Source organism: Nomascus leucogenys, chromosome 12 (assembly GCF_006542625.1).
Source record: "Nomascus leucogenys isolate Asia chromosome 12, Asia_NLE_v1, whole genome shotgun sequence".
NCBI classification, from domain to species: Eukaryota; Metazoa; Chordata; class Mammalia; order Primates; family Hylobatidae; genus Nomascus; species Nomascus leucogenys.
In genome coordinates this window covers 74704081-74731771 of record NC_044392.1, presented here as the reverse complement: position 1 = coordinate 74731771, position 27691 = coordinate 74704081, and the positions used below count along the sequence as shown (strand labels likewise).

General features: G+C 38.7%; 1 protein-coding gene across 8 annotated transcripts in view; it reads right to left on the bottom strand.

The window, feature by feature from the left end:
• Positions 1 to 27675, bottom strand: part of DBT (dihydrolipoamide branched chain transacylase E2) — an 89635-nt gene extending 61960 nt beyond the window's left edge. For 6 of the 8 annotated variants that reach the window (XM_030824994.1, XM_030824995.1, XM_030824998.1 and 3 more), the window contains exons 1-6: positions 27555 to 27675; positions 27382 to 27468; positions 26710 to 26804; positions 13173 to 13357; positions 11697 to 12442; positions 1642 to 1765 (exon numbers count right to left, since the gene is read on the bottom strand). In XM_030824994.1, the coding sequence (XP_030680854.1) occupies positions 1642 to 1765; positions 11697 to 11747 (175 nt within the window). In that variant the 5' untranslated portion in view covers positions 11748 to 12442; positions 13173 to 13357; positions 26710 to 26804; positions 27382 to 27468; positions 27555 to 27675. Of the gene's footprint in view, positions 1 to 1641; positions 1766 to 11696; positions 12443 to 13172; positions 13358 to 26709; positions 26805 to 27319; positions 27469 to 27554 lie in introns of all 8 variants that reach the window. The other 2 variants (XM_003260113.3, XM_030824993.1) reach the window with 2 other exon arrangements.
• Between the last annotated feature and the right edge of the window lie 16 nt (positions 27676 to 27691).

Below are 27691 nucleotides of genomic sequence, written 5' to 3'. Positions count from 1 at the left end.
TTGGAACACAGGTGATCAATAAATATTAATTGTTGAATGGAATGAATTCTCACAAGAATACAATTAGCTAAATACTATGATTACTCCCATTTCCCAGATGGTGAAACTTGCTTAGTTACACTGCTAGTAATTTGTAGACCAGGAATCCAAGTAGCCTGGAACTGGTGTATCCAGCAACCCAAAGCTCCTAAGTGTTTACAGACTAGACCAGGAAGTTGAAGTATTTACTTGAATGACCTCTATTTTCTCTGGAAAGTAACAAAAAAAGATCAACTTTAAAAAAATGGAAATTTTTGTAAAAGTAGTGAAGGCAAAGTTTGTATATCTTAGGCTATAGTGGAGGATGACATAGAAAAAGCATGGAAGATGGCTGGGAACAGTGGCTCACACCTGTAATCCCATCACTTTGAGAGGCAAGACGCTGTTTCAAAAAAAAAAAAAGAAAGCAAAAGAAAAGGCATGGAAGGCTGGTGCAGGGCTCATGCCTGTAATCCCAGCCCTTCGGGAGGCAGAGGCGGGAGGATCTCTTGAATCCAGGAGTTTTAGACCAGCCTGGGCACTGTGACAACACCCTGATAAATAAATTAGCCAGGTTTGGTGATGCACATCTGTAGTCCCAGCTACTCAGGAGGTTGAGGCAGGAGGATCATTTGAGCCCATGAGTTTGAGGTTACAGTGAGCTATGATTGTGCCACTGCACTCCAGCCTGAGCAACAGGGCAAGACCCTGTCTCAAAAAAAAAAAAAAAAAAAAAAAAAAAAAAGAGCATGGAAAGGCTGACTTGGGGTCTGCCTAGAATTCTCCCATTTTTCATTGCCAGCACAAACTAAGCTCCCATGTATCTGTCAAAAACTTAATGGTGTAACAAAAGTCTAGGGTTCTTTATCAAGGTTCTAAATGGAACATCAGGAAAAAAAAACAGTTCTTGTGCCCTTGCCAAATCTAATACTTAATCCTTCAAGTTCTTTACAGAGGGTAGAAAAAGCTGGGGAAAACGTAAGCAAATGGTAAAAATCAGGGAACTTTCTATTTAGGACTAAATCAGGCTGGTTTCATCACACCATGTTCACATGATAGATTAAGTGCTTCTTTCAACAAACAATACCACAATATGTATGACAACACAAAGATACGTCTATTAAGTCAACAATTTACCTTGACTGAGAAAGTCATATCAATGCTGACTATTGCACTTAGATGAGCCAGATGATAAATAGATGGCCCAACACAACCCATTCCCAACATTATAAGGACACAAGTGCTGGGCGAGATAAGTTAATGCCTGTAATCCCAGCTCTTTGAGAAGCTGAGGCAGGAGGATCACTTGAGCCCAGGAGATCAGGTTATAGTGAGCTGTGATTACACCACTGCACTCCAACCTGGGCAACAGAGTGAGATCCTGTCTCCAAAAAAAAAATTTTTTTTTAAAGGGGTGCCAGTGTTAAGGAAAGTATGTAAAAGAGAGGGATGAGAAAAAAGAAAGTGAGAATTGGAAAAATGTGGGGAGATGGGAAGGGCCAGGCTAGAAATACAGAGTCAACTTTTTTTTCAGTTTAAAAAGTCTCAATCAACTACTAAAAAATGTTACTGAATGAGGTACAAAACATTATTTTATACATATTATTTTGAAATCATACTTACCAGCAGTTGTTTTCAGGAAGTGATGTGGATGACTATACTTGAATGAAGGATAACCAAAGAAACACACATAATTTGGCTTCAAAACATGAACATTACCACATGTTTGAAAATAGCGAACACAAATCTACAGATGAGAAAACAAAAAGTAAAAGCATTTATAAACAACCATACTGGCTTATCTCTAAGTATAAATAGAATTTCAATTCTATTCTAAAAGTAGAACCATTATCACAATAGAAATATTATATCCTTAGATTTAGATTTGTTACATTTATGATCCTTGCCCAAAATTCCTTTTGAAAGTAAAGACATTTTAACAGTGTATTCTGTATAAATACATCAGCTTATAGGTATGCTTAAGTCATTGGACTTCCTGAACTAAAACTACTAAAGAATTCTAAAGTAATAGTCGGCATCTAAAAACAATGAAAAACTTGTATAGTATGATACCCCAAAATTTACTTATAGTAACTTACAGGTGACTCTTTAGAATTAACTATTTTACATAGTACCTTAGTATAATATTATTTTAAAATCTCTTATAGAAATAAGTAGGCCCAAATGTATTCAACTCTATATATCAAAAACTAAGTGTCTGAAAGGTATTGTGTGTGTGTGTGTGTGTATATGTGTGTGTATTTGAGACAGGGTCTCACCCTGTTGCCCAGGCTGGAGTGCAGTGGTGTGATCACAGTTCACTGAAGCCTTGACCTTCTAGGCTCAAGGGGTCCTCCTGCCTCAGCCTTCCAAGTATCTGAGACCACAGGCGCATGCCACCCCACCCAATTAATTTTGTTTATTATTTGTAGAGACAAGGTCTCAGTATGTTGCCCGGGTTGGACTTGAAGTCCCAAGCTCAAGCAATCCTCCCGCCTCAGCCTCCCAAAGTGCTAGAATTACAGGTGCAAGCCACCATGCCAGGCCATAATATCTTATTTGGAAAGTGAATATTTCAATGCCATTAGGCTGGGTGTGGTGGCTCACGCCTGTAATCCCAGCACTTTGGGAGGCCAAGGCAGGCGGATCACGAGGTCAGGAGTTAGAGACCAGCCTGGCCAATATGGTGAAACCCTGTTTCTACTAACAATACAAAAAAATTAGCTGGGCATGGTGGCGTGCGCCTGTAGTCCCAGCTACTCGGGAGGCTGAGGCAGGAGAATCACTTGAATGTGGGAGGCAGAGGTTGCAGTGAACCGAGATCGAGCCACTGCACTCCAGCCTGGTGACAGAGGCAAGACTCCAACTCAAAAAAAAAAAAAAAAAAAATTTCAATGCTATTAATACTTAACTACATCATACTGTAAACATAAACTACAGAAATTTATTTACTTATTTAATTTTAAAGCCCTGAGCTTACTTCTCTGCAGAAATTTCTAGCCTTCTTAGTATAAGAATACTGATAAGTGAAACTTTTTCATGTATGTAACAGAGTCACTTTTACTTAAAAAAAAAAATCACGTACATTAGTGGTGATTATCTCTTAAAATTTAAAGGCTATGTTATAATAAACATCATATAGTACAGTCATGTTTTAATACATATTTATAAACTAGAATTTTTGTTTTTTTCTGATAGCAAATATAAAAGTAAAAGTTTGGTTTATTGACAAGAACAATACATTTAAATTCTTATTTTTTTACTTTAAATTTCAAGCTATTACTGATTTCTGAAGGCAAAGAAAAACTGAAGATCCCTTTCCTAAAACATAAATAATCTTAAATCATTCATCTTAACTTTAGAGATCACCCTAAATCAACCAGTCTTTATAATATCAACATTTTATTCTTATTAATATTAATATTCAGGAAATAAAAAAGCCTAACTAAAGTAATTAAAATTGATAACTTAAAACCAGAAGACAATGAAAGAATTTTCTTTCGCAAACATTTCCGTTTTGTTTGTCCTAGCTTTCTCCTTCAGCTCCCATAATCCTGACTCTTGGTCAACAATAAAATTAAGGGAGTGAATCAACCTCTTTTTCATCAGACATAAAACTTAGTGACAATAAAGGAAAGTTTTGAAGTATATAGATTCACCTTAATTTAAATAAAATTGTTCATATTTTTAAAACATTTGAAAGAAAATTAAACTACTAGAAGGTCTTACCTTCAACAACAACACAACTCCTATTGAACAATTCATGGGTCAGGGGCAGCATAAACCACCAAGCTTAACATTTATTGAGTGCCTCCCATGTGCTGAGTACTTTCTTCTCAGAGAGGCCAGGCATGGTGGCTCTGGCCTGAAATCCCAGCACTTTGGGAGGCTGAGGTGGGTGGATCACTTGAGGTCAAGAGTTTGAGACTGGCCTGGCCAACATGACGAGACCCCCTCTGTACTAAAAATACAAAAATTAGCTGGACATGGTGGCACATGTAGTCCCAGCTACTTGGGAGGCTGAGGCACAAGAATCGCTTGAACCTGGGAGGTGGAGGTTGCAATGAGCCAAGATCATACCACCGCACTTCAGCCTAGGTGACAGAGAGACCTTGTCTCCAAAAAAAAAAAAGAAAAAGAAAGAAAGAAAAGAAAAATAGTCTTTTCAGACATCACCTTTTTTTTTTTTTTTTTTTTTGAGATGGAGTTTCACTGTGTCACCCAGGCTGGAGTGCAGTGGCACGATCTCAGCTTACTGCAACCTCCGCCTCCCAGGTTCAAGCGATTCTCGTGCCTCAGCCTCCCACGTAGCTGGGACTACAGGCATGTGCCATCATGTCCAGCTAAACTTTTTTTTTTTTTGTATTTTAGTAGAGACGGGGTTTCATTATGTTGTCCAGGGTGGTCTCGAACTCCTCAGCTCAGGCAATCCGCCCACCTTGGCCTCTCAAAGTACTAGGATTACAGGCATGAGCCATGGTGCCCAGCCCAGACATCATCTTTATATCTTACAATTTCCCTGTGGAACATACACGTTAGCTCTCTTCAACACACAGGAAACCGATGGGAAAGGTGAAGTAATTTGTCCAAGGTCACACAACAAATAAGTGGAACAATCGAGCTCTGAAGCCAAGTAAATTTGATGTCAAAGACCCTAGAAATAGGAGAAATAATCCCTAATTTCAAAGAGTTTACAACATATGTGAGAAAATAAACACACACACAAACACACTCAAGCATGGACATGCATGCTCCAACTTTTTGTAATAAGAGGCATAGCCTTCTTCAATATAATTCATAGGTTCACGAAAAAAAAAAAGAGGCATAGGCAGTAAGTGATAAAGGAGTTTAAGCAGGCCAGGCACAGTGGTTCATGCCTGTAATCTCATTGCACTCCAGCCTAGGCAACAAGAGCAAAACTCCATCTCAAAAAAAAAAAAAAAAGGAGTTTAAGTAGAGGGGTCTGGTGGGTTTTTTTTCATGTTAGTGTGACCCGGGAAGGCTTCTTGGAGGACGATTTAAGCTGCATTGTGCATAATAAGCATATGTAATAAAAGAGCAGAAGGGCACTTTTAAGGCCAAGGAAACGGCATAAATAACTACAGCAGAAATTGACTTAGCATATCTGCTGGGACATTGAGCAGCTTGATTTGGCTTGACCAAAGGTATAAAAGAGAGCAGTGGAAACAGCTCAAGGACGAAATGGTTGATGACTATAATGTCAGTATAAGGAGTTTGAACTCATACATTATAGGTTATTGAAGAAAAAGGATTAGGAAATTAGTAGTGGTTTATTGAATAGATTACAACAGATAAAATCTGGAGAGAAAGGGAGAAGTCAAGAAACTATTACATACCAAAATTATCAAAAAAGGATTTTTTTAAAAAAAGAAACTATTACCATATTCCTCTCTTATCTCCTTATGTGCAGTTGACACGTTCAAGACCCCCCGGTGGGTGTCTAAAACCATGGACAGTACTGAATCCTACATATTCTACATATACCATGTTTTTCCTATACATACATACCTGTGATAAAGTTTAATTTATAAATCAGACACAGTAAGACTAATAATAACTGATAATAAAATAGAAAAATTATAATAATATACTGTAATAAAGGTTTTGTGAATGTGGTCTCTCTCTCAAAATATCTTACTGTACTGTGCTCACCTATTTTCAGACTACAGTAGATCATGGGTAACTGAGACTGCAGAGAGGAAGGGGAAAGTACTGTATAGTATTTGAGACGCAAAGCAACAGGCTCCTGACTGAGGTAATTAACAGTAGAAAAAAAAAAGCAACAAAAGTACCATAGGCAGTATATGATTAATATAATAGCAATTGAATGGCTATAAGGAGAAGGCTAAAAACACTGTGAAGTTGCTGAATAGATGGATTAACAGGCAACAGGAAAGAGGAGAAGAAATAATTTTTCAAGCTAGAATTCTAAATTCTTTTTCTAGAAACAGACTATTAGACTAGTAAATTATATTTTTTAATTTTCTTCAAAGACAGGGTCGGCTGGGTGCGGTGGCTCACGCCTGTAACCCTATCTCGAAAAAAAATAATAATAATAAAATAAAGACAGGGTCTCACTTTTTTGCCCAGGATGGTCTTAAACTCCTGGGCTGAAGCGATCCTCCTGTCTCAGTCTCCCAGAATGCTAGGATTACAGGTATGAGCCATCACACCCAGCTAGACTAGTAAATTAAGCATAAGGCTTTAAACCTCCAATTTTAAAAAGGCATGCTTATGGAATTATCAGTTTTATATATTTTATATTTGAAGCAATTCTAAATTCATCTATGAACAATACTAAAGACACCTAATTCTATGGGGACCATCTGTACCAATTTGCCTGAGGTGACACCCAATTCACCTCTAGTGATTTAAGGCAATTATTAATAACACCATTTTCATTCTCAAATACATCCTGGTTGAACAACTATACGTGTAGTCTAACTCTTAATGCAATTATTTGACTAAAATAGGTCTTTCCTTGATTTTAAAAAATAATTCAGCCAGGTGCAATGACTTATGCCCGTAATCCCAACATTTTGGGAGTCCAAAGCGGAAGGATCACTGGAGCCCAGGGGTTCAAGACCATACTGGGCAACGTAGTGAGAACTTGTCTACTAAAAATCAAAATAATTAGCTGGCTGTGGTGGTGAATGCCTGTAGTCCCAGCTACTTGGGAGGCTGAGGAAGGAGGACCACTTGAGCCCAGGAGGTCAAGGCTGCAGTGAGCCAAGATCATGCCACCACACTCCAGCCTGGGCAACAGAGCAAGAACCTGTCTCAAAAATAATAATAAATAAAATAAAAAATTAGGCCAGATGCAGTGGCTCACACCTGTAATCCCAGCACTTTGGGAGACTGAGGCAGGCAGATCACGAGGTCAAGAGATCAAGACCATCCTGGCCAACATAGTGAAACCCCATCTCTATTAAAAATACAAAAATTAGCTGGGTGTGGTGGCGCGTGCCTGCTCAGCTACTTGGGAACCTGAGGCAGAAGAATCGCTTGAACCCGGGAGGCGGAGGTTGCAGTGAGCTGAGATTGCACCACTGCACTCCAGCCTGGCGACAGAGTGAGACTCCGTCTCAAAAAATATAAAAACAAAAAATTAACAATTCAATATCACAACCAGGACAGAAAAACATAAAGGGAAATGAAACTGTTCATCAAAGTAGCATATTAAGGAAATATTTAATAATAATTCAATAGGCAGCTGTTGAGCACTCCTAAAGTCAGACATTGTACTGGACTTGGAAATGCAAAGCTAAATAAGATGCAATATATAGTTCCTGAATTCAAATTGCTTACACTTTACTACAGGAAGACAGACACAACAGAAAAATTCCAAATGGCATGATTAATCAAGAGTCAAATGCATTATGTCCTAGGGAAATGTAAAACAGAACATTATAAGGTTATTTTAATAATTTACTACAGGGGTAAGAGCTGTTTTTGCTTACAACTTTTTACAAAAGTTTACAAACCTGACTTTTTTTTTTTACTGAGTCATTTAAAAAATATTTATGCGTACCTACAATGTGCCAGGCACTTGGGATTATACAGAGAACAAAACAGATGCAATTTCTTCCCTTATAGAATGCACAGTACAGTGAAAGGTAAAGACAAGTAAATTGGTGATTATAACACGTGCTATAATGAAGGAAATAGAGTGTGTTAAGGGAACCTAGCTGGAGAAAGTTATGTTGAAGTAAGACCTGACAGATGAGTAGGTGTAACCCAGGGGATGAGGTATGTTGCAGATAAGGCCAGGTAAGGCAAGAGTCTTTAAAGCAGAGGAAATACATGTGCAAAGGTCTGGAGTTGACAGAGAAAGCACAGCGTGTGTGCAATTAACTCAAGTTGTTCAACAGACTTCTAGTGTAGTTTAGTGTGGAATAAGGGTGGGGAAGTGTCAGAGTTGGGGTTGGGATGGGTAGGTTTTGGTAAGGAATGAGGTCTAAGAGACTGGAAAGGTCCAGATCATAAATTGCCTTATAGTCATTTGAATTTTGGACATTTTGCTGAAGGCAGTTTTAAGCAAGAAAATGACATTATCAAATGTCTCTTACTTTATAAGATCACTCTGGCTACACTATGGAGAATGGGTTGGAAAAACCACAAGACCACTGGAGGCATATAATCCAGTTAAGAAGGGCCAAGACACTTCCAGTTGAGGGCAGCGTGGAAAAATCATGACTAGATTTCTTCAGAGAGAATTACGGGCTCAAATCAAGAGAAACTGGGCCAGGGGCAGTGGCTCACACCTGTAATCCCAGCACTTTGGGAGGCCAAGGCAGGAGGATCACCTGAGGTCAGGAATTCAAGACCAGCCTGGCCAACATGGCAAAACCCCGTCTCTACTAAAAATACGAAAATTAGCCGGGCATGGTGGTGCGCGCCTGTAATGCCAGCTACTTGGGAGGCTGAGGCAGGAAAATCAATTGAACCCAGGAGGCAGAGGTTGCAGTAAGCCGAGATTGCGCCCCTGCACTCCAGCCTGGGTGACAGATCAAGACTCCTCTCAAAACAAAAAAAAATTAAGAGAAACTGGTTTGATGGTTCAGTTCTAGAGCCTGGAGAGTCTGACCTGCTTTGAAGCTTTATGGCAGACACTGTGAGAAGACTAAAGACAAGCTTTTCTGCTGGGCATGGTGGCTCACCCTGTAATCCCAGCACTTTGGGAGGCCAAGGCAGGTGGATCACTTGAGGTCAGGAGTTCGAGACCAGCCTGGCCATCATGGTGAAACCCTGTCTCTACTAAAAATACAAAAATTAGCTGGGCATGGTGGCATGTGCCTGTAGTCCCAGATATTTGGGAGGCTGAAGCAGAAGAATCGCTTGAACCTGGGAGGCAGAGGTTGCAGTGAGCCAAGATTGTACCACTGTATTCCAGCCTGGGTGACAGAGAGAGACTCCATCTCAAAAAAAAAAAAAAAAAGACAAGTTTTTCTAAGCTCCCTTGTGCTAGCAGTAGCCATGTAACACAGTTCTGGCCAGTGAGACTGGAACCTCCTCCTCTTCCTCCTTCCTGCCTTGAACATAAAATAAGAAGTTGTAGCAGCTCTCTTGCAAACAGAAGGAAAAGGACAAATGAACTACTAGAGAAATGACGACATTGATAATCATAAGCCACTTAATGCGAGCTGACATCTAATTGGGGATGCTCTGTATGCATGGATACTTAATTTCGTATTTATTGGTTGGGTTTTTAATTGCAGCTGGAAAACATCACGTACATATGAAACTGGAGATTTCCAGGACAGTAGGATATATGGGTTTGGAGTAGACCTGGTTGGAAGACTGGGGAACTTTAGGACTCATCAGCATAGATGGTTAACTAAATCCAAAGAGTGGATGGGATAACCCAGATAGTGGGAAAAGTGCAGAGGGCCAAAGTCAGAGCCCTTTAGAAAAAAGCAATATTTAAAAGGTGGGTAGGGAAAGAGGATATTGGGATCAAGTGGCCAAAGATGAAAGAATAACATTGGGAAACTGGTGTCACACAAAACAAGAACGGAAAGCTCTAGAAGGAAGAGAGACCAATATGCGTAAGTGTTGCTGAGAAGAGCTCTCTTCTCCTGGTTATCTCTTACTTATCCTTCTTTTTTTTTTTTTAATTTATTTTTATTTATTTATTTATTTTTATTATTATACTTTAGGTTTTAGGGTACATGTGCACAATGTGCAGGTTTGTTACATATGTATCCATGTGCCATGTTGTTTTGCTGCACCCATTAACTCGTCATTTAGCATTAGGTATATCTCCTAATGCTGTCCCTCCCCCCTCCCCCCACCCCACAACAGACCCCGGAGTGTGATGTTCCCCTTCCCTGTGTCCATGAGTTTTCATTGTTCAATTAAGGAAATCTCACTCCCACCTATGAGTGAGAACATGCGGTGTTTGGTTTTTTGTCCTTGCGATAGTTTACTGAGAATGATGTTTTCCAGTTTCATCCATGTCCCTACAAAGGACATGAACTCATCATTTTTTATGGCTGCATAGTATTCCATGGTGTATATGTGCCACATTTTCTTAATCCAGTCTATCATTGTTGGACACCAAAAGCAATGGCAACAAAAGCCAAAATTGACAAATGGGATCTAATTAAACTAAAGAGCTTCTGCAAAGCAAAAGAAACTACCATCAGAGTCAACAGGCAACCTACAGAATGGGAGAAAATTTTTGCAACCTACTCATCTGACAAAGGGCTAATATCCAGAATCTACAATGAACTCAAACAAATTTACAAGAAAAAAACAAACAACCCCATCAAAAAGTGGGCAAAGGACATGAACAGACACTTCTCAAAAGAAGACATTTATGCAGCCAAAAAACACATGAAAAAATGCTCATCATCACTGGCCATCAGAGAAATGCAAATCAAAACCACAGTGAGATACCATCTCACACCAGTTAGAATGGCCATCATTAAAAAGTCAGGAAACAACAGGTGCTGGAGAGGATGTGGAGAAATAGGAACACTTTTACACTGTTGGTGGGACTGTAAACTAGTTCAACCATTGTGGAAGTCAGTGTGGCGATTCCTCAGGGATCTAGAACTAGAAATACCATTTGACCGGGCCATCCCATTACTGGGTATATACCCAAAGGACTATAAATCATGCTGCTATAAAGACACATGCACACGTATGTTTACTTATCCTTCTTAAATCTCAAGTCATACAGTATCCTCTGGGAACTCCTCTGACCCCCAAGTCCACCATAGGTGTGCACTCCTGTGTATTCCTGTAGTTCTAGGCACTTGTCCCATCACAGTACTTCTCATGCTGGGTTGTAATTTCTTAATATCTGTCTCCCTCTTCTTTGTCCTCTACCACAGGGTTGTAATCTCTTGAGAAGGAAGATATGATATCTATTTCATATTTGTATCTCCAGTGCCTAACACAGTACCTGGTACATAGCAGGCTCCTGAAAGTTTTTGTAAGATTGGGGTCACCAAGGCAGGAACATCTAGGGAAAGCGAGAGGAGGCAGGAAGAAGAAACACTAAGCAAATAGGGTGAAACAGTATCATTACCGGGATGTGTCAGTGCTTGGTGCTAAGACTGGGAGAAAGAGAAGGAAGTGCAGGGGAGAGGTGGTGGGTCATAGCCTTGGTGACAAAAGGGTAGGAATGATATGTGGTGCGGACGTAGAAGTACAAGCCAAAAGAGTGACGCCGAGCTGCTCAGTTCTTCGGAAGCAGGGCCCCCTGGTGATATTCTATAACTTGAACGGCCTCTTCCTCTACACACTGTAAATTCCTTCAGGGTAGGGGTCTTGTTACCAGTGTTTGGCATACTGTGGGTACGCAATAAATGCTAAACGAATGTATCTCTGGATCCACAGCGCCTATCACAATGCCTGGCACCTGGAAGGCGCTCAATGAAACGCCAGCTGGGCCTCGGGGTACAGACGGAGCAGGAGGACGGCTAAGTCGCTGCAGAAGCACTTCCAGGTAAAGGGAGGGAGTGGGTTTCCACTCCAGACTAGTCGACTCGCTCCGTTCTCTGCCCTTTATTTTGCATGCATCCCTTCACCTCTCCATCACCCGTGCCCCGCACGCCTGGCACCGGAGGAGAAAGTAACACACCACTCCTGGATGACTCCGGACAAATCACTCCTTCCCGGCCTCAGAGCTGCCCAAACGTGCTTACCAGCTTCCCCGCATTCCTGCTCCAGGTTCTCAGCATACGGACTGCAGCCATCTTACCGCGGAAATGACCACTGCGCCGCAAACTCGAGAGACTCTCCGCGGCGCGACCTATCAGGAGATGGGAAACGCGCCTCCCCCGGGACGACCAATAGGGAGGGAAGAAACGAGCCTCCCACCCAACAGCCCACCAGGGAGTAGGGCGGGGCCTGAACTAAACCCTAGGATCTGGGACCCAGCGGGGAGTGAAAAGAGCCTGGGGGACGGAGGCGGGGCAGAGGGCAGCCCAAATTTATCACTGCTGTGTAAATACAGATGCACCAAAGATAATCTTTTTAGTGTATGTGATGGGGAAAATAGAGAGTGTTAAGGAAACACAAAGAAGGGTACTTACCTCAAGAAAGTTATGTTACAGTAGGACCTGAGGGATGAGTTGGAAAACGTTTTCCCTTCTTCGTCTTGTAGTGTAACCGCCCCAAGGCTCTGGACAACTAGTTGTTTCACAAGTCCATACAGCAGTACTTCCCAATGACTGCCTTTTTTACTCCCATTTATGTTTTGATTACGAAAATTGGCTAATCAATTTTTTCATGAAAGATGAACATTACCTAATGTCTAAAATAAACATGTCATCATCTTTCTTTTTACAGACTGCTATCAGATGCAGCTAACTAGCATATGCAATACATGTCACAGACATGATCTTGATTTAGTTGTCTCTTAAAGATGTCAAATTCAGGTCAAGTGGAACTGGTAAAGAACAGATCAGAGCTTTCTTTTAAAAGGCAATCTTTCTCAGAGCAACTAGGAAACCAATTTCTGGAAATACCCAGGATGACATTAGCCTGTTATTGCTTCTTACGTGGGAATGAAAATCTGCACAGATGTCTAAGGAATTACAGGGAAAAAAAACTGGAACAAATACATTTTAAATCCTCAACATTGAAGATTAGTGGTTATGAAACCAAATCTCAGGTATTTCACAACTTCATTGTTTAATATGACCCAAACACTTTTTCCCCTCATTTGCCATTTTATGTATTACACACCTACACACATACACACAAAAAATCAATGCAAACAATAAATCTTACTATCTTTTTTGTTTGTTTGTTTGTTTGGTAGACATAGGGCCTCTTGGGCCAGGCGTGGTGGCTCATGCCCATAATTTCAGCACTTTGGGAGGCTGAGGCAGGCAAATGGCTTGAGCTCAGAAGTTCAAGATGGGATCTCTCTATGTTGCCCAGGCTGGTCTCAAAGTCCTGGTCTCAAGCGGCGATCTTCCCATCTCAGCCTCCCAAAGTCCTAGGATTACAGGCATGAGCCACTGGGCCTGGCCTAAATAGTTATCTTTCTCAGAAAATCTAGACTAGTCAAAAGAATTTCAAGTTTTTACATTTCCTTAAAAATGTTTATAGACATTAATATATTTGATAATCCCACAAGCATGTGTTTGTATAAAAAGCAGCGGCAGTTGTACCTTTGAAGTGAATCATCTCCCTTTCAAGGTGCTGCTATACAACTTTCTTTGTTCTAATTTCGTTTTTAACTGTACCTGCTCCTCAGAAGATAACTAGTTTATTTTCCTTTATCGTCTTTTTATCTCAATGGATTCTTGCTTCTATATTCAGTATAATATGTGTCCTTATCTTTCATTCCAGCCATCTGGAAAGAAATACACCATATATTCCCTAGTTAATTCTTTTATTCGAGTTTGAAAGAAACAAAGAACCCATTTCTTCTCTTTTTTTAAATTTAAAAATGGCCAGTTATGACCCACCAATTCCACTCCTGGATAGCTACGTAAGAGAAATGACAACAGTGTTTACACAAAGACTTGTATAGGAATAATCATAACAGCATAACAGCCAAAATCTAGAAACAGCCCAGATGTCCATTAACAGGTGAATAAACAAAATGTGGTACATCCATATTCTGAAATATTATTCATCCTTAAAAATGACTGAATTAGCGATAATTGCTATGACATGGATGAATGTCAAAAGAATATTATGCTAAGTAAAAGAATACAAGCACAAAAGATCACATATTGCATGATTCCATTTAAATTAAATGTCCAGAAAATGTTGCTTTATAGAGATGAAAAACAGATTAGTTTTAGTTATATTAGTTATATAATAAGATTATATTAGTATTATTAATTAATAAGGTTAGAATTAGAAAACAAATTAGCCTGGGGCTAGAGGTGGAAGGGGCAGTGATTGCAGAGGCAAGAGAGATTTTTTTTGTGGTGATGAAAATTTCCTCTTGCCAGTTTGTGGCAATGATTGCATAATTCTGTACATTTACTAAAAATCTTTGAATTATATACTTAAGACAGGTGAATTTTATGGTATGTAAAGTATACCATAATAAAGATGTTAAAACTGTGTTATATGAGAGAATAATGAACATATGAATAAAAACAAATACATAAGGCTGGACACAGTGGCTCATGCCTGTAATCCCAGCACGTTGGGAGGCAAAGGCGGGTAGATCACAAGGTCAGGAGTTCGAGACCAGCCTGGCCAACGTAGTGAAACCCCATCTCTACTAAAAATACAAAAATTAGCCGGGCATGGTGGCACGTGCCTGTAGTTCCAGATACTCGGGAGGCTGAGGTAGGAGAATTGCTTGAATCTGGGAGGTGGAGGTTGTGGTGAGCCGAGATTGTGCCATTGCACTCCAGCCTGGGCAACACAGCCAGACTCCATCTCAAAACAAAAAAAAAAAATACATATGTCACATAATAATATAACAAAAACCCTTGAACCTACCACTCAACTTTAAGAAATAGAACCTATGGAAAAACACATCATATAGGTTGTCTAAAAATAAAATACATTTTAAACTAAAAAAAAAAAAAGAAATAGAATCTTTCCTGTTAGTGAAGATCACTGTCTGCTCCTTCCTTTACCTCTCCCCTTCATAAGTGTTATCTTGAATTGTGTTTATTATTCCTTTGTTTATTTTAGAATTGACCACATATACATATATGAATGGATGCCTAGTAACATATTATTTACTTTTGCTTGTTTTTGAGTCTCATAAAAATAGTATTAAACTGTATGTATCTTTCTGCAACTAGTTTTTCTGATATGATTTATTTATCCATTCTCTACTGAGTGGATATTTGTGCTATTTCTAGTTCTTTGCTATTACCATCAGTGCTGTTATGAACATTCTTGATCATTTCTCCTGGTGCATGTTCTAGGGTTTCTTTAGCACAGTGCTTCTCAGACATTAATGAGCATTCATAGCAACTGGGGATCTTGTTAACAAGCAGATTCCAATTCAGTAAATGTGGGTAGACCTGACATTCTGCATTTCTAACAAGCTCCAGGTGATACAAATGCTATTGGTTAGCCAACTACACTTTGATTAGTAAGCTCAGGATAAATACCTAAAAATTGAATTGTTGAAAGAGGGGTTATGTTTATCTTCAAGTTTACTCTACATAATATAAGATTGTTTTCCAATGTGATTGTACAAACTACATGCCTAGCTGCTGTATGTTTATTGTTCCTCATTTGATATTGTCAGATTTAAAATTTCCCCCCAATTTAGTAATTATAAAATGGTGTTATAATCTTAATTTGAATTTCCCTGATTATTAATAAAGTTGAGCATGTTTCTACATGTTTATTAGCCATTCTTAGAGTGCCTGCTAAATTGTTGATATTTCTAAGATGGTTGTCTATGTTACTTTCTATAAATGTGGGACACAATAAGATGAAACAATTTATCCTTAAGAAAATGACTGTGGGATGGTACAGTGGCTCTGTAATCCCAGCACTTTGGAAGGCCAAGGCGGGAGGATCATGTGAGCTCAGGAGTTTGTGACCAGCTTGGGCAACGTGGCAAAACCCCATCTCTACAAAAAATTAGCCGGGGGTAGTGGCGTGTCTGTAGTCCCAGAGACTGAGGCGAGAGGATCACTTGAGCTCTGGAGCTCGAGGCTGCAGCGAGTTGTGATTGCATCACTGCACTCCAGCCTAGACAACAGGGCAAGACCCTGTCTTAAAAAAAAAAAGAACATGACTGTGGTTTCATTAAATTGACACTCTGCTGTATTCAATGGAATCCTCAGAAAGAGTGAAGTTTACCAAAATGCAAGATCCTAATTAACGAAGGTCTTAAATTACTTGTTTGGCTCCTTGGTGTGACCTGACTGGTGTAGAAAAATCTGAAGATGACCTTCTGAAGTCTGCTCTGAATTCTAAGTGGTCAGGAGATAAATGTAGCCTAGAGTCAGCCCCTGCATTGACCATTACCCCAAAATATACCAACATGTGCTTGCCTGAGCTACTGTAGAACTATTTATGAATTTTGAGGACTTTTAAAAGCTTAAGTATTTAAATATCATTACTTATTTAGCAACTGTTTCAATATATGCTTTGTCGACTATGTTAATATAGAGTTGTATATATTGTATATAATACAGATATATATTTTGTTTAATATGGATAGTTTGTATTTGTAGTGATTCATTAAAAGTTTGAATTATATATAGATCTTCCTCTTTTTTGCCTGTCATGGGCAAGTTTCAGTTTTCTTGTGTACAAGATGAGATTGACATTGATAATACCTTCCCTACCATCTTCAATATACCTTCAGGGATGTTTTGAAGATCAAAGGAATTCAAGTATCTTGATACTACTTTATGTGATGAAAGAGTCTACATAAATGTAGTATTAATATATTGGATGACTTATCAAGAAGACAAATAACAAATGTTGGCAAGGGTATAGGGAAAATGAAACCCTTGTAAACTGTTGGTGGCAATATTTGTAAATTGGTACAGCTTCATGGCTGACAATACTTCATTGTATGGATATACTTTATTTTTGTGAAAATAGAAGTTCCTCAAGAAATTAAAAGTAGAACTACCATATGATTCAGCAATTTCTCTGTGAGCATAAACCCAAGGGAAATGAAATCAATATCTTGTAAAGATATCTGTAACATTATTCACAATAGCTAAGATATGCAAACAACCTATGTCTATTGATAAATGCATCAACAAAAAAAGTATGGTTTATGTAAAAACGAAAAAAATTTAAAATAAAATAAAATATCTGTCCACGCTTTTTGCCCATTTTCCTTCTATAGTGTATCTTTTTCTTGTTAATTAGTTTAGGAGTTCCTTATATATTCTGGATTCTTCTAATCCCTTTAATTTACATGTGTTGCTAATACTTGCTTCCAGTTTGTGACATGTCTTTGCTTGCTTTTTTGAAGGAGTCCTTTGATGCACGGAGTTCTTAATTTTAGTGTAGTTAAAATATATTAATCTTTTCTTTTTTTGAGGCAAGGCTTCACTTTGTCACCCAGACTGGAATACAGAGTCACAATTACAGCTCACTGCAGCCTTGAATTCATGGGCTCCAGCAGTCCTCTCGCCTCCACCTTCCTAGTAGCTGAGACTACAGGTGTACACCACCACATGCAGCTAAGTTTTTTTTTTAATTGTTTTGTAGAGACGGGGTCTCACCATGCTGCCCAGGCTGGTCTCAAACTCGTGGGCTCATGTGATCCTTCCACCTTGACCTCCCAAAATGCTGGAATTTCAGGCTTGAGCCACCGTTCACAGGCCAACAGTATTTATCTTTTGTTTGTAATTACTGCTTTTTGTGTCTTGAGAAATACATCCCACCTGGCGCAGTAGCTGATGCCTGTAATCCCAACACTCTGGGAGGCTGAAGCAGGGGGATTGCTTGAGCCCAGGAGTTCAAGACCAGCCTGGGCAACATGGCAAGACCCCATCTCTACAAAAAGTACAAAAATTAGCTAGGTGTGGTGGCACATGCCTGTAGTCTCAGCTGCTCTGGAGGCTGAGGTGGGAGGATCGCTTGAGCTCGGGTGGTTGAAGCTATAGTGAGCCATGATTGCGCTACTGCGCTCCAGCCTACGTGACAAAGCAAGACCTAGTCTCCAAAAATAAAAAAATAAAAAAATACTTTATAATCCAAAGTTCCTACAGGTAGTCTGCTATATTTCCTTCACATGTCTTTTCTTTTGCAATTTTAAAAATTGAGATAGCAATCACATACCTTAAATTCACCCTTTTAAAGTATAAAATTTAGTGATTTTTGGTATATTCAAAGTTCTGCAACTATTACCACTATCTAATTCCAGAACATTTACATCACCCCTCGCCAAAATAACCCTCACACCCATTAGCAATCATTTCGAATTCTGAATGTACCCCCACAGCCCTTGACAACCACTAATCTACACTATCTCCATAAATCTGTCTGTTCTAGACATTTCATATACCTGCAATGATACAATATGTGGTCTCTTGCGACTGGCTTCTTCAGTTAGCATCTTTCACTTATGTTCTCAAGGTTCATCTATATTACAGCCTGTATGGTACCAGTACTTCATTCTTTTTCATGGCTGAACAATACTTCATTGTATGGATATACTTTATTTTTTGTTTATATACACATCAGTTGATAGACATTGTTAAAAATAAAAATAAAAATGGGCCAGGTATGGTAGCTCACACCTGTAATCTCAGCAGTTTGGGAGGCTGAGGTGGGAGAATCACTTGAGCCCAGGAGTTGGAGACCAGCCTGAGCAACATGGCTAAACCGTCTCTACCAAAAATTTAAAAATTAGCAAGGCATGGTGGCATGTGCCTGTAGTCCCAGCTACTCGGGAGGCAGAGGTGGGAGGATTGCGTGAGCCCCAGGTGGTCAAGGTTGCAGTGAGCCGTGATCACATCACTGCCCTCCAGCCTGGGTAACAGAGTGAGACCCTGTCTCAATAAATAAATAAAAATAGAGCCACAGTTTAGATCTCTAAAGGCCAAACTGCCCATAGCAATGTAACTAAGACTTAATCCATCCTGATTTCCCCAACCCTAAAGATAAACAAAACATAAAAGTAAACTTTTTGTCTTTATCAATATGATTTCATGAAAATAAACTAATCAGCTATTGATGAATCAGCTTAAATAGCTCAACGTGTCTTTAAAAAAATGAGAGCCAGTCATGAAAAAAGTTACAATGTTGCTTCCTGTATGCTCTATAAACTCTGCTGTAATTGCTATAAAATGAGACCTGGCCGGGGTAGGTGGTTCATGCCTGTAATCTCAGCAATTTTAGAGGCCAAAACAAGAATATTACTTGAGGCCAGGAGTTCAAGACCAGCCTGGGCAACATAGCAAGACCCTGTTTCTATTTATATAAATTAAAAAACAAAAATTTTTTAAATTGAGACTTCATGCTGTTTTCCAATTTGAGGTCTTTCCAGTTTGCAAACTGTTTTGTGTGCACAATGAACTCTTAAAGTTATAACTTGATCTAATTTTGACATTTGTGTTGTTTCCACTTTTTGGATCATGAATAATGCTGCCATGAACATTCACGTACAAGCTTGTGTGTGGACATGTTTTCATTTCTCTTCTGTGAATATCTAGGAGTAGAATTGCTATTTATAGGTTACATGGTAATACTATGTTTAACCTTTTGGGGAACTGCCAGAATATTTTCAAAAGGCGCTCCAACAACATTACATTTGTGCTAGCACAGTGTATGAAGGTTCTGGTTTCTCCACATCCTTACCAACAGTGGTTACTGCCTGTCTTTTTGATTACAGCCATCCTAGTGGGTGAGAAGTAGTATTTCATGGTGGTTTTGATTTGCATTCCCTTAATAATTAATGACACTGAGCAGCTTTTCACGTGCTTATTAGCCATTTGTATATCTTCTTTGCAGAAATGTCTATTTAAATCCTTTGTTTGTGTCTTTTTGTTTATAACTTTTTTTTTTTTAGACAGGGTGGTCTTGCTCTGTCATCCAGGCTGGAGTGCAGTGTTGGAATCATAGCTCACTGCAGCTTCCAGCTTGTGGGCTCATGCTCAAGCAATCCTCCTGCCTCAGCCTCTCAAGTAGCTGGGACGATAGGCACATGCTAACATGCCTGGCTAATTTATTATTTTTTGTAGAGGCAGGGTCTCACTATGTTGCCCAGGCTGGTCTTGAACTTCTGGGCCCAAATGACCCACGTGCCCAGGCTTTTGCTTAACTTCGAAGAGTTCTTTACATATTCTGGATCCTAGACTCTTACCAAATAAAATATTAATTAATTAATTTATTTATTTCTTGTTTAAAATTTTTTGTAAAGACAGGGGTCTCTCTGTGGTGCTCAGGCTGGTCTCAAACTCTTGGCCCCAAGAGATTCTCTTGCCCTGGCCTCCCAAAGTGCCAGGAATACAGGGATGAGCTACCACACCTGGCCCACATACATGATTTTTAAATATTTTCTCCCATTCTTTGGTTTGTCCTCCCACTTTCTTCATACTATCCTCTTGCTAATAAATTTGGTGTAAACAAAAATAAAATAGTCTCCGAAGCACAAAAGTTTTTAATTTTAATTAAATCGAAGTTCAATTTATCTAATTTTTTCTTTAGCTGCTTGGGCTTTTGGCATCATAACACAAAAAATGGGCTAATCCAAAGTCATGACAAAATACATTTAAGTTTTATTTTAAGAGTTTTATATGCACTTTTAGGTCTTACATTTAGGTCTTTGATCCATTTTGAGTTAATTTTTGTATATGGTGTGAAACACTTAAGTCTTTAAATCATCTTGAAATGTTTTTTGTATATAGTGTAAGATAGAAATTCAATTTCATTTTTTCCTCATGGTTAACCCATCATTCCAGTACCATAATGGGACTTCCTCTTTTCCCATGAATCTGCCATAGAAAATCTGTTTCTGGGCTCTGAGTAGTCTATTTGTCTGTCACCATCTCAATTTCACATTATCTTAGTTACTTGAGCTTTATCGAAATTCCGGATTTATATAGGACAAGTATGCTCCACCTCATTCATTTGTAAGTTATTCTTGCCCTTTTGTTCTTTCATATAAATTTAAGAATCAGTATGTCAGGATCCTTTAAAAAGTCCTGGTATGTATTTAATTGGAATTTCATTGAAACTATATTTTCAATAATATGTCTAAAGTTTCCTTTTGGGTTTTCTATGTAGACAGTCACATCATTAAGGTGATATCAAAATTAAGGTGTTGTTTTTGCCTGTCTATCTTATGTCTTTTTTCTTTCTTGTAAAATCTGTCTAGGACTTCTACCATCTGTTTAAAAAAAGCCATAATAGTGGGCATTCTTATCTTGTTAATAATCTTAAAAGGAAGGAGCCTAATATTTTACGACTAAACATGATGTTTGCTTGACTCCCAGTAGGGCCGAAAAAGAAAATGAAGTTTGCTGTTGAATTTTTTAGATGCCATTTGTTACGGTTTGGCTCTGTGTCCCCACCCAAATCTCACGTCAAGTTGTAATCCCCAAGTGTCAGGGGAGGGACCTGGTAGGAGGTGATTGGATCATGGGGAAATCCCTTGCTATTCTTGTGATAGTGTGTTCTCACGAGATCTGGTTGTTGAAAAGTGTGCGGCACTTAAATATGTGTACCTCCTCCCCATCTCCTCTCTTTTTCTCTCCTGCCACCATGTAAGTACATGCGTTACTTCCCCTTTGCCTTCTGCTATGATTATAAGTTTTCTGAGGCCTCCCCAGCCATGCAGAACTGTGAGTCAATTAAATCTCTTTTCTTTATAAATTACCCAGTTTCAGGTAGTTCTTTATAGCCGTGTGAAATGGACTAATATACCATTAATAACACTAAGGGAACTTTATCCCTAGGTTTGCTTGATTTTGTTTCATCATAAACAGATTTTTTTTTTCCAAATCCTTTTTCTGCATCTATTGGTGTGATCTTTGGTTTTTGATACATCAGCATATTTTTCCAATTTTAAATTGATCTTCAATCCCAACTTGGTTATAATGTGTTGTATTTTACCAACATTGTTGAATTTGGTTGTAAATATTTTGGCTGAGACTGGTGCATCTAAATTATAAATAAAGTTGACCTATAATTTTTCTTCCCCAAGTCGTCTTTGGTTTTGGCATCAAGATCATACTAGCCTTACAAAATGAACTGGGGAGGTCTATGTCTTTTTCATATTACCTGGGAGAGTTTATATGAATTCAGAATGGTCTGCTCCTAGAAAATTTGGTATATTCATCCAGTAACACCCTCTGGACCACCTTCCTGCCTCACTCTCCTCTTAACTATTAGTTCAGTTAAATTTAATAGTGATAGTACAAATAGGGCTTTCTATTAATATTATAATACTTCTCCTCCCAGCTCTTTTAATCATGTTTTTAATTGTCTCATTTATGTCATAAAGTCTTTAGTTTTTACAGTTTGTTTCAACAAAGATCCAGATAACTACCATCGTTTTTTTTTCCATGCACTCTATCTGTTGAAGAAAATGGGTTTATTTCTTCTAGAGGCAGTTTTGCTAAGTTGTATTTTTCAATAAATTCATATATGTCATCTAAATTTTCAAGTTAATAGGCAGAAAGTTGTTCAGAGTATTCCCCTGCTTTAAAACAAACCTCTGTTGTGTCTATACTTATGTGCTGTTTTCTAATATTGTTTATTTGCACTATTTTTCTTGATCAGTCTTGTCATTTTACCAGTTTTTAAAATAAGGAGCCAACTCTGTTTTGTAATTTTTAAATTTCTGCTTTAATATTTAATATTTAATCTTTCTTGGGATTTATTTTCCAGTTTTTTTAACTTCTTTTTTTTTATTTTTTATTTTTTGAGATGAAGTCTCACTCTGTTGCCCAGGCTGGAGTACAGTGGCGTGGTCTTGGCTCATCACAACCTCTGCCTCCCAGGTTCAAGCGATTCTCCTGCCTCAGCCTCCTGAGTAGCTGGGATTACAGGCACCTGCCACCACACCTGGCTAATTTTTGTATTTTTAGTAGAGACGGGGTTTCACCATATTGGCCAGGCTGCTCTTGAACTCATGAACTTGTGATCCACCTGCCTTGGCCTCCCAAAGTGCTGGGATTATAGGCATGAGCCACCGCGCCCAGCTCCCGTTCTTTTAACTGCTTAAAGTTATACATTTTGCTCATTAATTTTCAGACTTTCTCTTTTCATTTTTTTCATTTTTGTTTTTGTTTTTGAGATGGAGTCTTGCTTTTTTGCCCAGGCTGGAGTGCACTGGTACAACCTTGGCTCACTGCAACCTCCACCTCCCAGGTTCAAGCGATCCTCCTGCCTCAGCCTCCCGAATAGCTGGGACTACAGGTTTGTGCCACCACGCCCAGCTAATTTTTGTATTTTTAGTAGACACGGGGTTTTCCCACATTGGCCAGGCTGGTCTCAAACTCCTGACCTCAAGTAATCTGCCCAACTCGGCCTCCCAAAGTGCTAGGATTACAGGCATGAGCCACGGCACTTGACCCTCTCTCTTTTTCTAATAGTAATATTTAGTGACATAAACTTCTGTTAATTATGTGCTAGTTTCATTACATTCATAGATTTTGATTCATAGAACTTTCACTCTTAAGTATTTTTATAATTTTCTATTATTTATTCTTTTATCCACGTGTTATATTGAAGTATTATACATTTTTTTTAGTTGTTATTTTAGTTGTATTTTTTAGAATTAATTTCTAACATAATTGCCATTTTGGTCAGGGAATATCAACTGTATGTTACAAGATCTTTGGTTTGTTTTTTTTCTTAAACTTGCTTTATACTTTATACCTTTGTCCTTTTTTTTTTTTTTTTGAGACAGGGTGTCACTCTGTCACCCAGGCTGTACTGCAGTAGCTTGGTCATGGTTCACTGCAGCCTCAACCTCAACCTCCTGGGCTTGTGATCCTCCCACCTCAGCCGCCCAAGTAGCTGCGACCACAGGTGCATACCACCACATCTGGCTAATTTTTTTGTGATTTTTGTAGAGATGGGGTCTCACTATGTTGCTCAGGCTGGTCTTGAATTCCTGGGCTCAAGTGATCCTCCTGCCTTGGCCTCCCAAAGTGTTAGGATTACAGGCCCACTTAGCCTTGTCATTCTTTGTAAAAATTTCATGAGTTCTGGAGGAAAACATGTAATGTATAATAATTGAAGGTTTTATATATATATATATATATCTGTATATATACATCTGTATATATATATCTGTATATGTATATCTGTATATATATATCTATATATATATATCCGTATATGTATATTTGTATATATATATCTGTATATATATGTAAATGGCCAATTATGTATGTATATAATTGCCCTTAGATCAAGTTTATTAGTTGTTTTATTAGTTGTCTTGTCTTTCCTAAATTTTCATTTGCTTGATCTATAAATAATTGAGCTAAACTTTCACAATGTGGTAGTGGATTTACCAGTTTCTTCAATTTCTGACTTACATACTTTGAAGCTATTTATTACACACAAAAGTTTGAATAACTATTTTCCTGGGGAACACAATTTTTATTATTTCATAGTGACTCTTTTTGGTCAATGATAATGCTTTTTGTATTAAAGTCTAATTTAATACAAAATACAGGTATACTACTAATATAGGTATACCACCTTTCTTTTTGTTGGCATTTATATGGCGTATCTTTTCCATCTTTTTATTTTCAACTCCTCACGATCCTTAATGTTTTTGGTGCATCTCTTGTAAATGGCACTTTTTTTTTTCAACCAATCTCTGGCTTTTTTATTTTTTAAATTTGTGGGTATGTGTCATCCAACAATCTCTGGCTTTTCATCAGAAAGTTTATTTACTTTCATTGTTACTATTGATATATATGAATTTATTTCTATTTTGTTACTTTAGTGCTTTCTTTTCATCCTGTTTTTTTTAATGCTCATTATGATATTAGGTTTTCGTTCATTTAATCTGTATTTTCCTGTTAGTCCATTTTTTCCTTTGGCTGGATTAGAAGTTATACACTTTCATGGTTATCCTTGAAACTTTACCTTGCATACTTAAAGTCTTGAATTATGTCAACTCTATTAATTGATATCTTAACTACAAAGAGAGACCTTAGAATTCTTTAACTGTGTCATCCACCTCTCGTCTTACATACTTTTGTTGTCTGGTGTTATTTCATGTAATGTTTGCTTAGATTCAAGTATGTGTTTACAATTTCTTTGCCCATCACTTCTTCTGTCTCAGACTTTCCTTCCGAAGTCATTTTTCTTTCTGAAGTACATCCTTTAGAACTTCCTTTAGAAAGCGTAGGTAGATGTTAAATTCAGTTTCCATGTATCCGGAAATTATTTTATTTCTATACTTTAATTCTTGAAAGATAATTTTGCTGAGTGCGCAATTCTAGGTTGATGGTTATTTTCTGTCAGCATTCTGAATGTACAATTCTACTCTTTCTGACTTCCATTGTTTTATTAAGGAATCGATTATTGGTCTGTCATTTGTCATTAAAATAACCCAGGATTTAACCCAACTCTGCCACTTTATTGTTCTGTCATCTTCGCAGGTCACTTCCAATTCCCTAGACCTCAGTCCTTCACTGACCAAAGAGAGATAAGAGCACCAACCTCACAGCTTTGTTATGAACATTAAGACAGATCATGTATATGAAAGCACTACACAAGTGCTTATTATTACCACAATTAGCTTATCTCTACATTATATTACTGTCTTGTTCTTTTCCCCCACCACTGGAAGTAGTTAGAATGGGGCAAATGGGTCATAGCAAGGAATTCATAGCCAAAATTAGAAATAAAAAAGGCGACGCTTCTGGGAATGTTAAGTTTCTGTATTAAGAATCTAAGATGTGTTGTGGGAAGTCAGGGACCCCGAATGGAGGGACTGGCTGGAGCCATGGCAGAGGAACATAAATTGTGAAGATTTCATGGACATTTATCAGTTCCCAAATAATACTTTTATAATTTCCTATGCTTGTCTTTACTTTAATCTCTTAATCCTGTTATCTTCGTAAGCTGAGGATGTACATCACCTCAGGACCACTGTGATAATTGTGTTAACTGTACAAGTTGATTGTAAAACATCTGTGTTTGAACAATATGAAATCAGTGCACAGTTCTTGAAAAAGAACAGAATAACAGTGATTTTTAGGGAACAAGTGAAGACAACCATAAGGTCTGACTGCCTGCGGGGTCGGGCAAAAACAGCCATATTTTTTTTCTTGCAGAGAGCCTATAAACAAATGTGCAAGTAGGAGAGATATCGCTAAATTCTTTTCCTAGCAAGGAATATTAATCCCTGGGAATGGAATGCATTCCTGTGGGGAGATCTATAAACAGCCGCTCTGGGAATGTCTGTCTTATTTGGTTGAGATAAGGACTGAGATACACCCTGGTTTCCTGCAGTACCCTCAGGCTTACTAGGGTGGGGAAAAACTCTGCCCTGGTAAATTTGTGGTCAGACTGGTTCTCTGCTCTTGAACCCTGTTTTCTGTTATTTAAGATGTTTATTAAGACAATACGTGCACCGCTGAACATAGACCCTTATCAGTAGTTCTGCTTTTGCCCTTTGCCTTGTGATCTTTGTTGGACTCTTATAAGTAGTTCTGCTTTTGCCCTTTGTCCTGTTCCCTCAGAAGCATGTGATCTTTGTTAGCCCTTACTTGTAGTTCTGCTTTTTGCCTTTTGAAGCATGTGATCTTTGTACCTACTCCCTGTTTCTTACACCCCCTCCCCTTTTGAAACCCTTAATAAAAACTTGCTGGTCTGAGACTCAGGTGGGCTCACGGTCCTACCGATATGTAATGTCACCCCGGCGGCCCAGCTGTAAAATTCCTCTCTTTATACTGTCTCTCTTTATTTCTCAGCTGGCCAACACTTACGGAAAATAGAAAGAACCTATGTTGAAATATTGGGGGCAGGTTCCCCCAGTAAAGATGTCAGATAGGGGTACAGCTTTTTTATATTCCATCTCTACCATCATTGCCTTACTTCAACTTCTCATTATTTCTTGCTGGATAAGTGTATCATTGGCATTTCTCCCTTCAGGCTCTTAAGCCTCTTATTCACCCTCCTCCTACTGCCAAAGCCTTCATTTTAAAATGCAAATATGATTTCTTCTCTGATTAATATCTTATGGCAAATTCCAGATTTGGTTAAGTACATAGTCTGTGTGTTCCCTAAAACATTCTCTGTCCCAAAGCAGCAGAGTGTTGGGATTACCAGACAGTGGTGTTCACATCAGACCACCCAGGTTCACATCTCAGTCTTCTAGTTAAAATTGTGTGATCCTGTAGCAAATTGTTTAACACAGGAAGCTGTAAAACAGAAAAAACAGTAAGTACTTTATCATGTTGTGAATGCATGCAGTGCACAACACCTAAGTGCTCAATAAGTGTTGCCTGTTATTGTTATAGTATATTATTAATATATTGTAATTGTCCCCATAATAAACTGCAAACACAGTACATGTTAATTATTATTGAGGATGACATTGTAATTGATTACGTCTCAGTCTCTCCATTATACCTCCAATAACTTCGGGGGTAGAAGCTGAATTACTCTTTTTTGCTTCCCTAGAGGTTTACATATTATTTGGTACTCAATAATGTAGGAACAGAGCCACAGGCAGAACCGAGAAGCTAGCTATTGCTTCTGCCCTCGCCTGAGGTGAATCGTTAGCTGCACTGTTCCTCGGAGTCAAGAGCTTGCACTCACTCTCAAGCAAAATGGCATAACTTTGGCTTTTCAGAGTATTAAACTAGTGATTGTGCCTTGCCCGCCCCTCAAATGGTGTGTCACCCTAGAAACAAAGATAACACTCTCCGCATACACAAACAGGCACACCGCGAGGAAGGAAAGGCTAAGAGTATCAATGCAGCAGGGCGCACACACTTCGAGAGGCAGGTTCTGTGCATCGCAGGGTCCCGATCTTTTTTGCATCTTCAGCTCTAAAAGTCGGTACCTCGGGGTGCCGAGATCCTCGAGAAAACAGATATAAACACATATTTACCCACAAAACAGAGATAAAGCACAAGCCTGCAGGATAACTGGAGGAGTTATCTTACAGTTGAGACTTTCTGCAACCTGCAGATTTTGCCGTGTCCAGGGCATAAGGCTTTCAGGGCTCCTGGGCACCCCCGCGACCGTCATTTCACCTCCTCCGCAGCTTCCTCGCTCGGACCGCAGTGTTCCTAGCACGGCT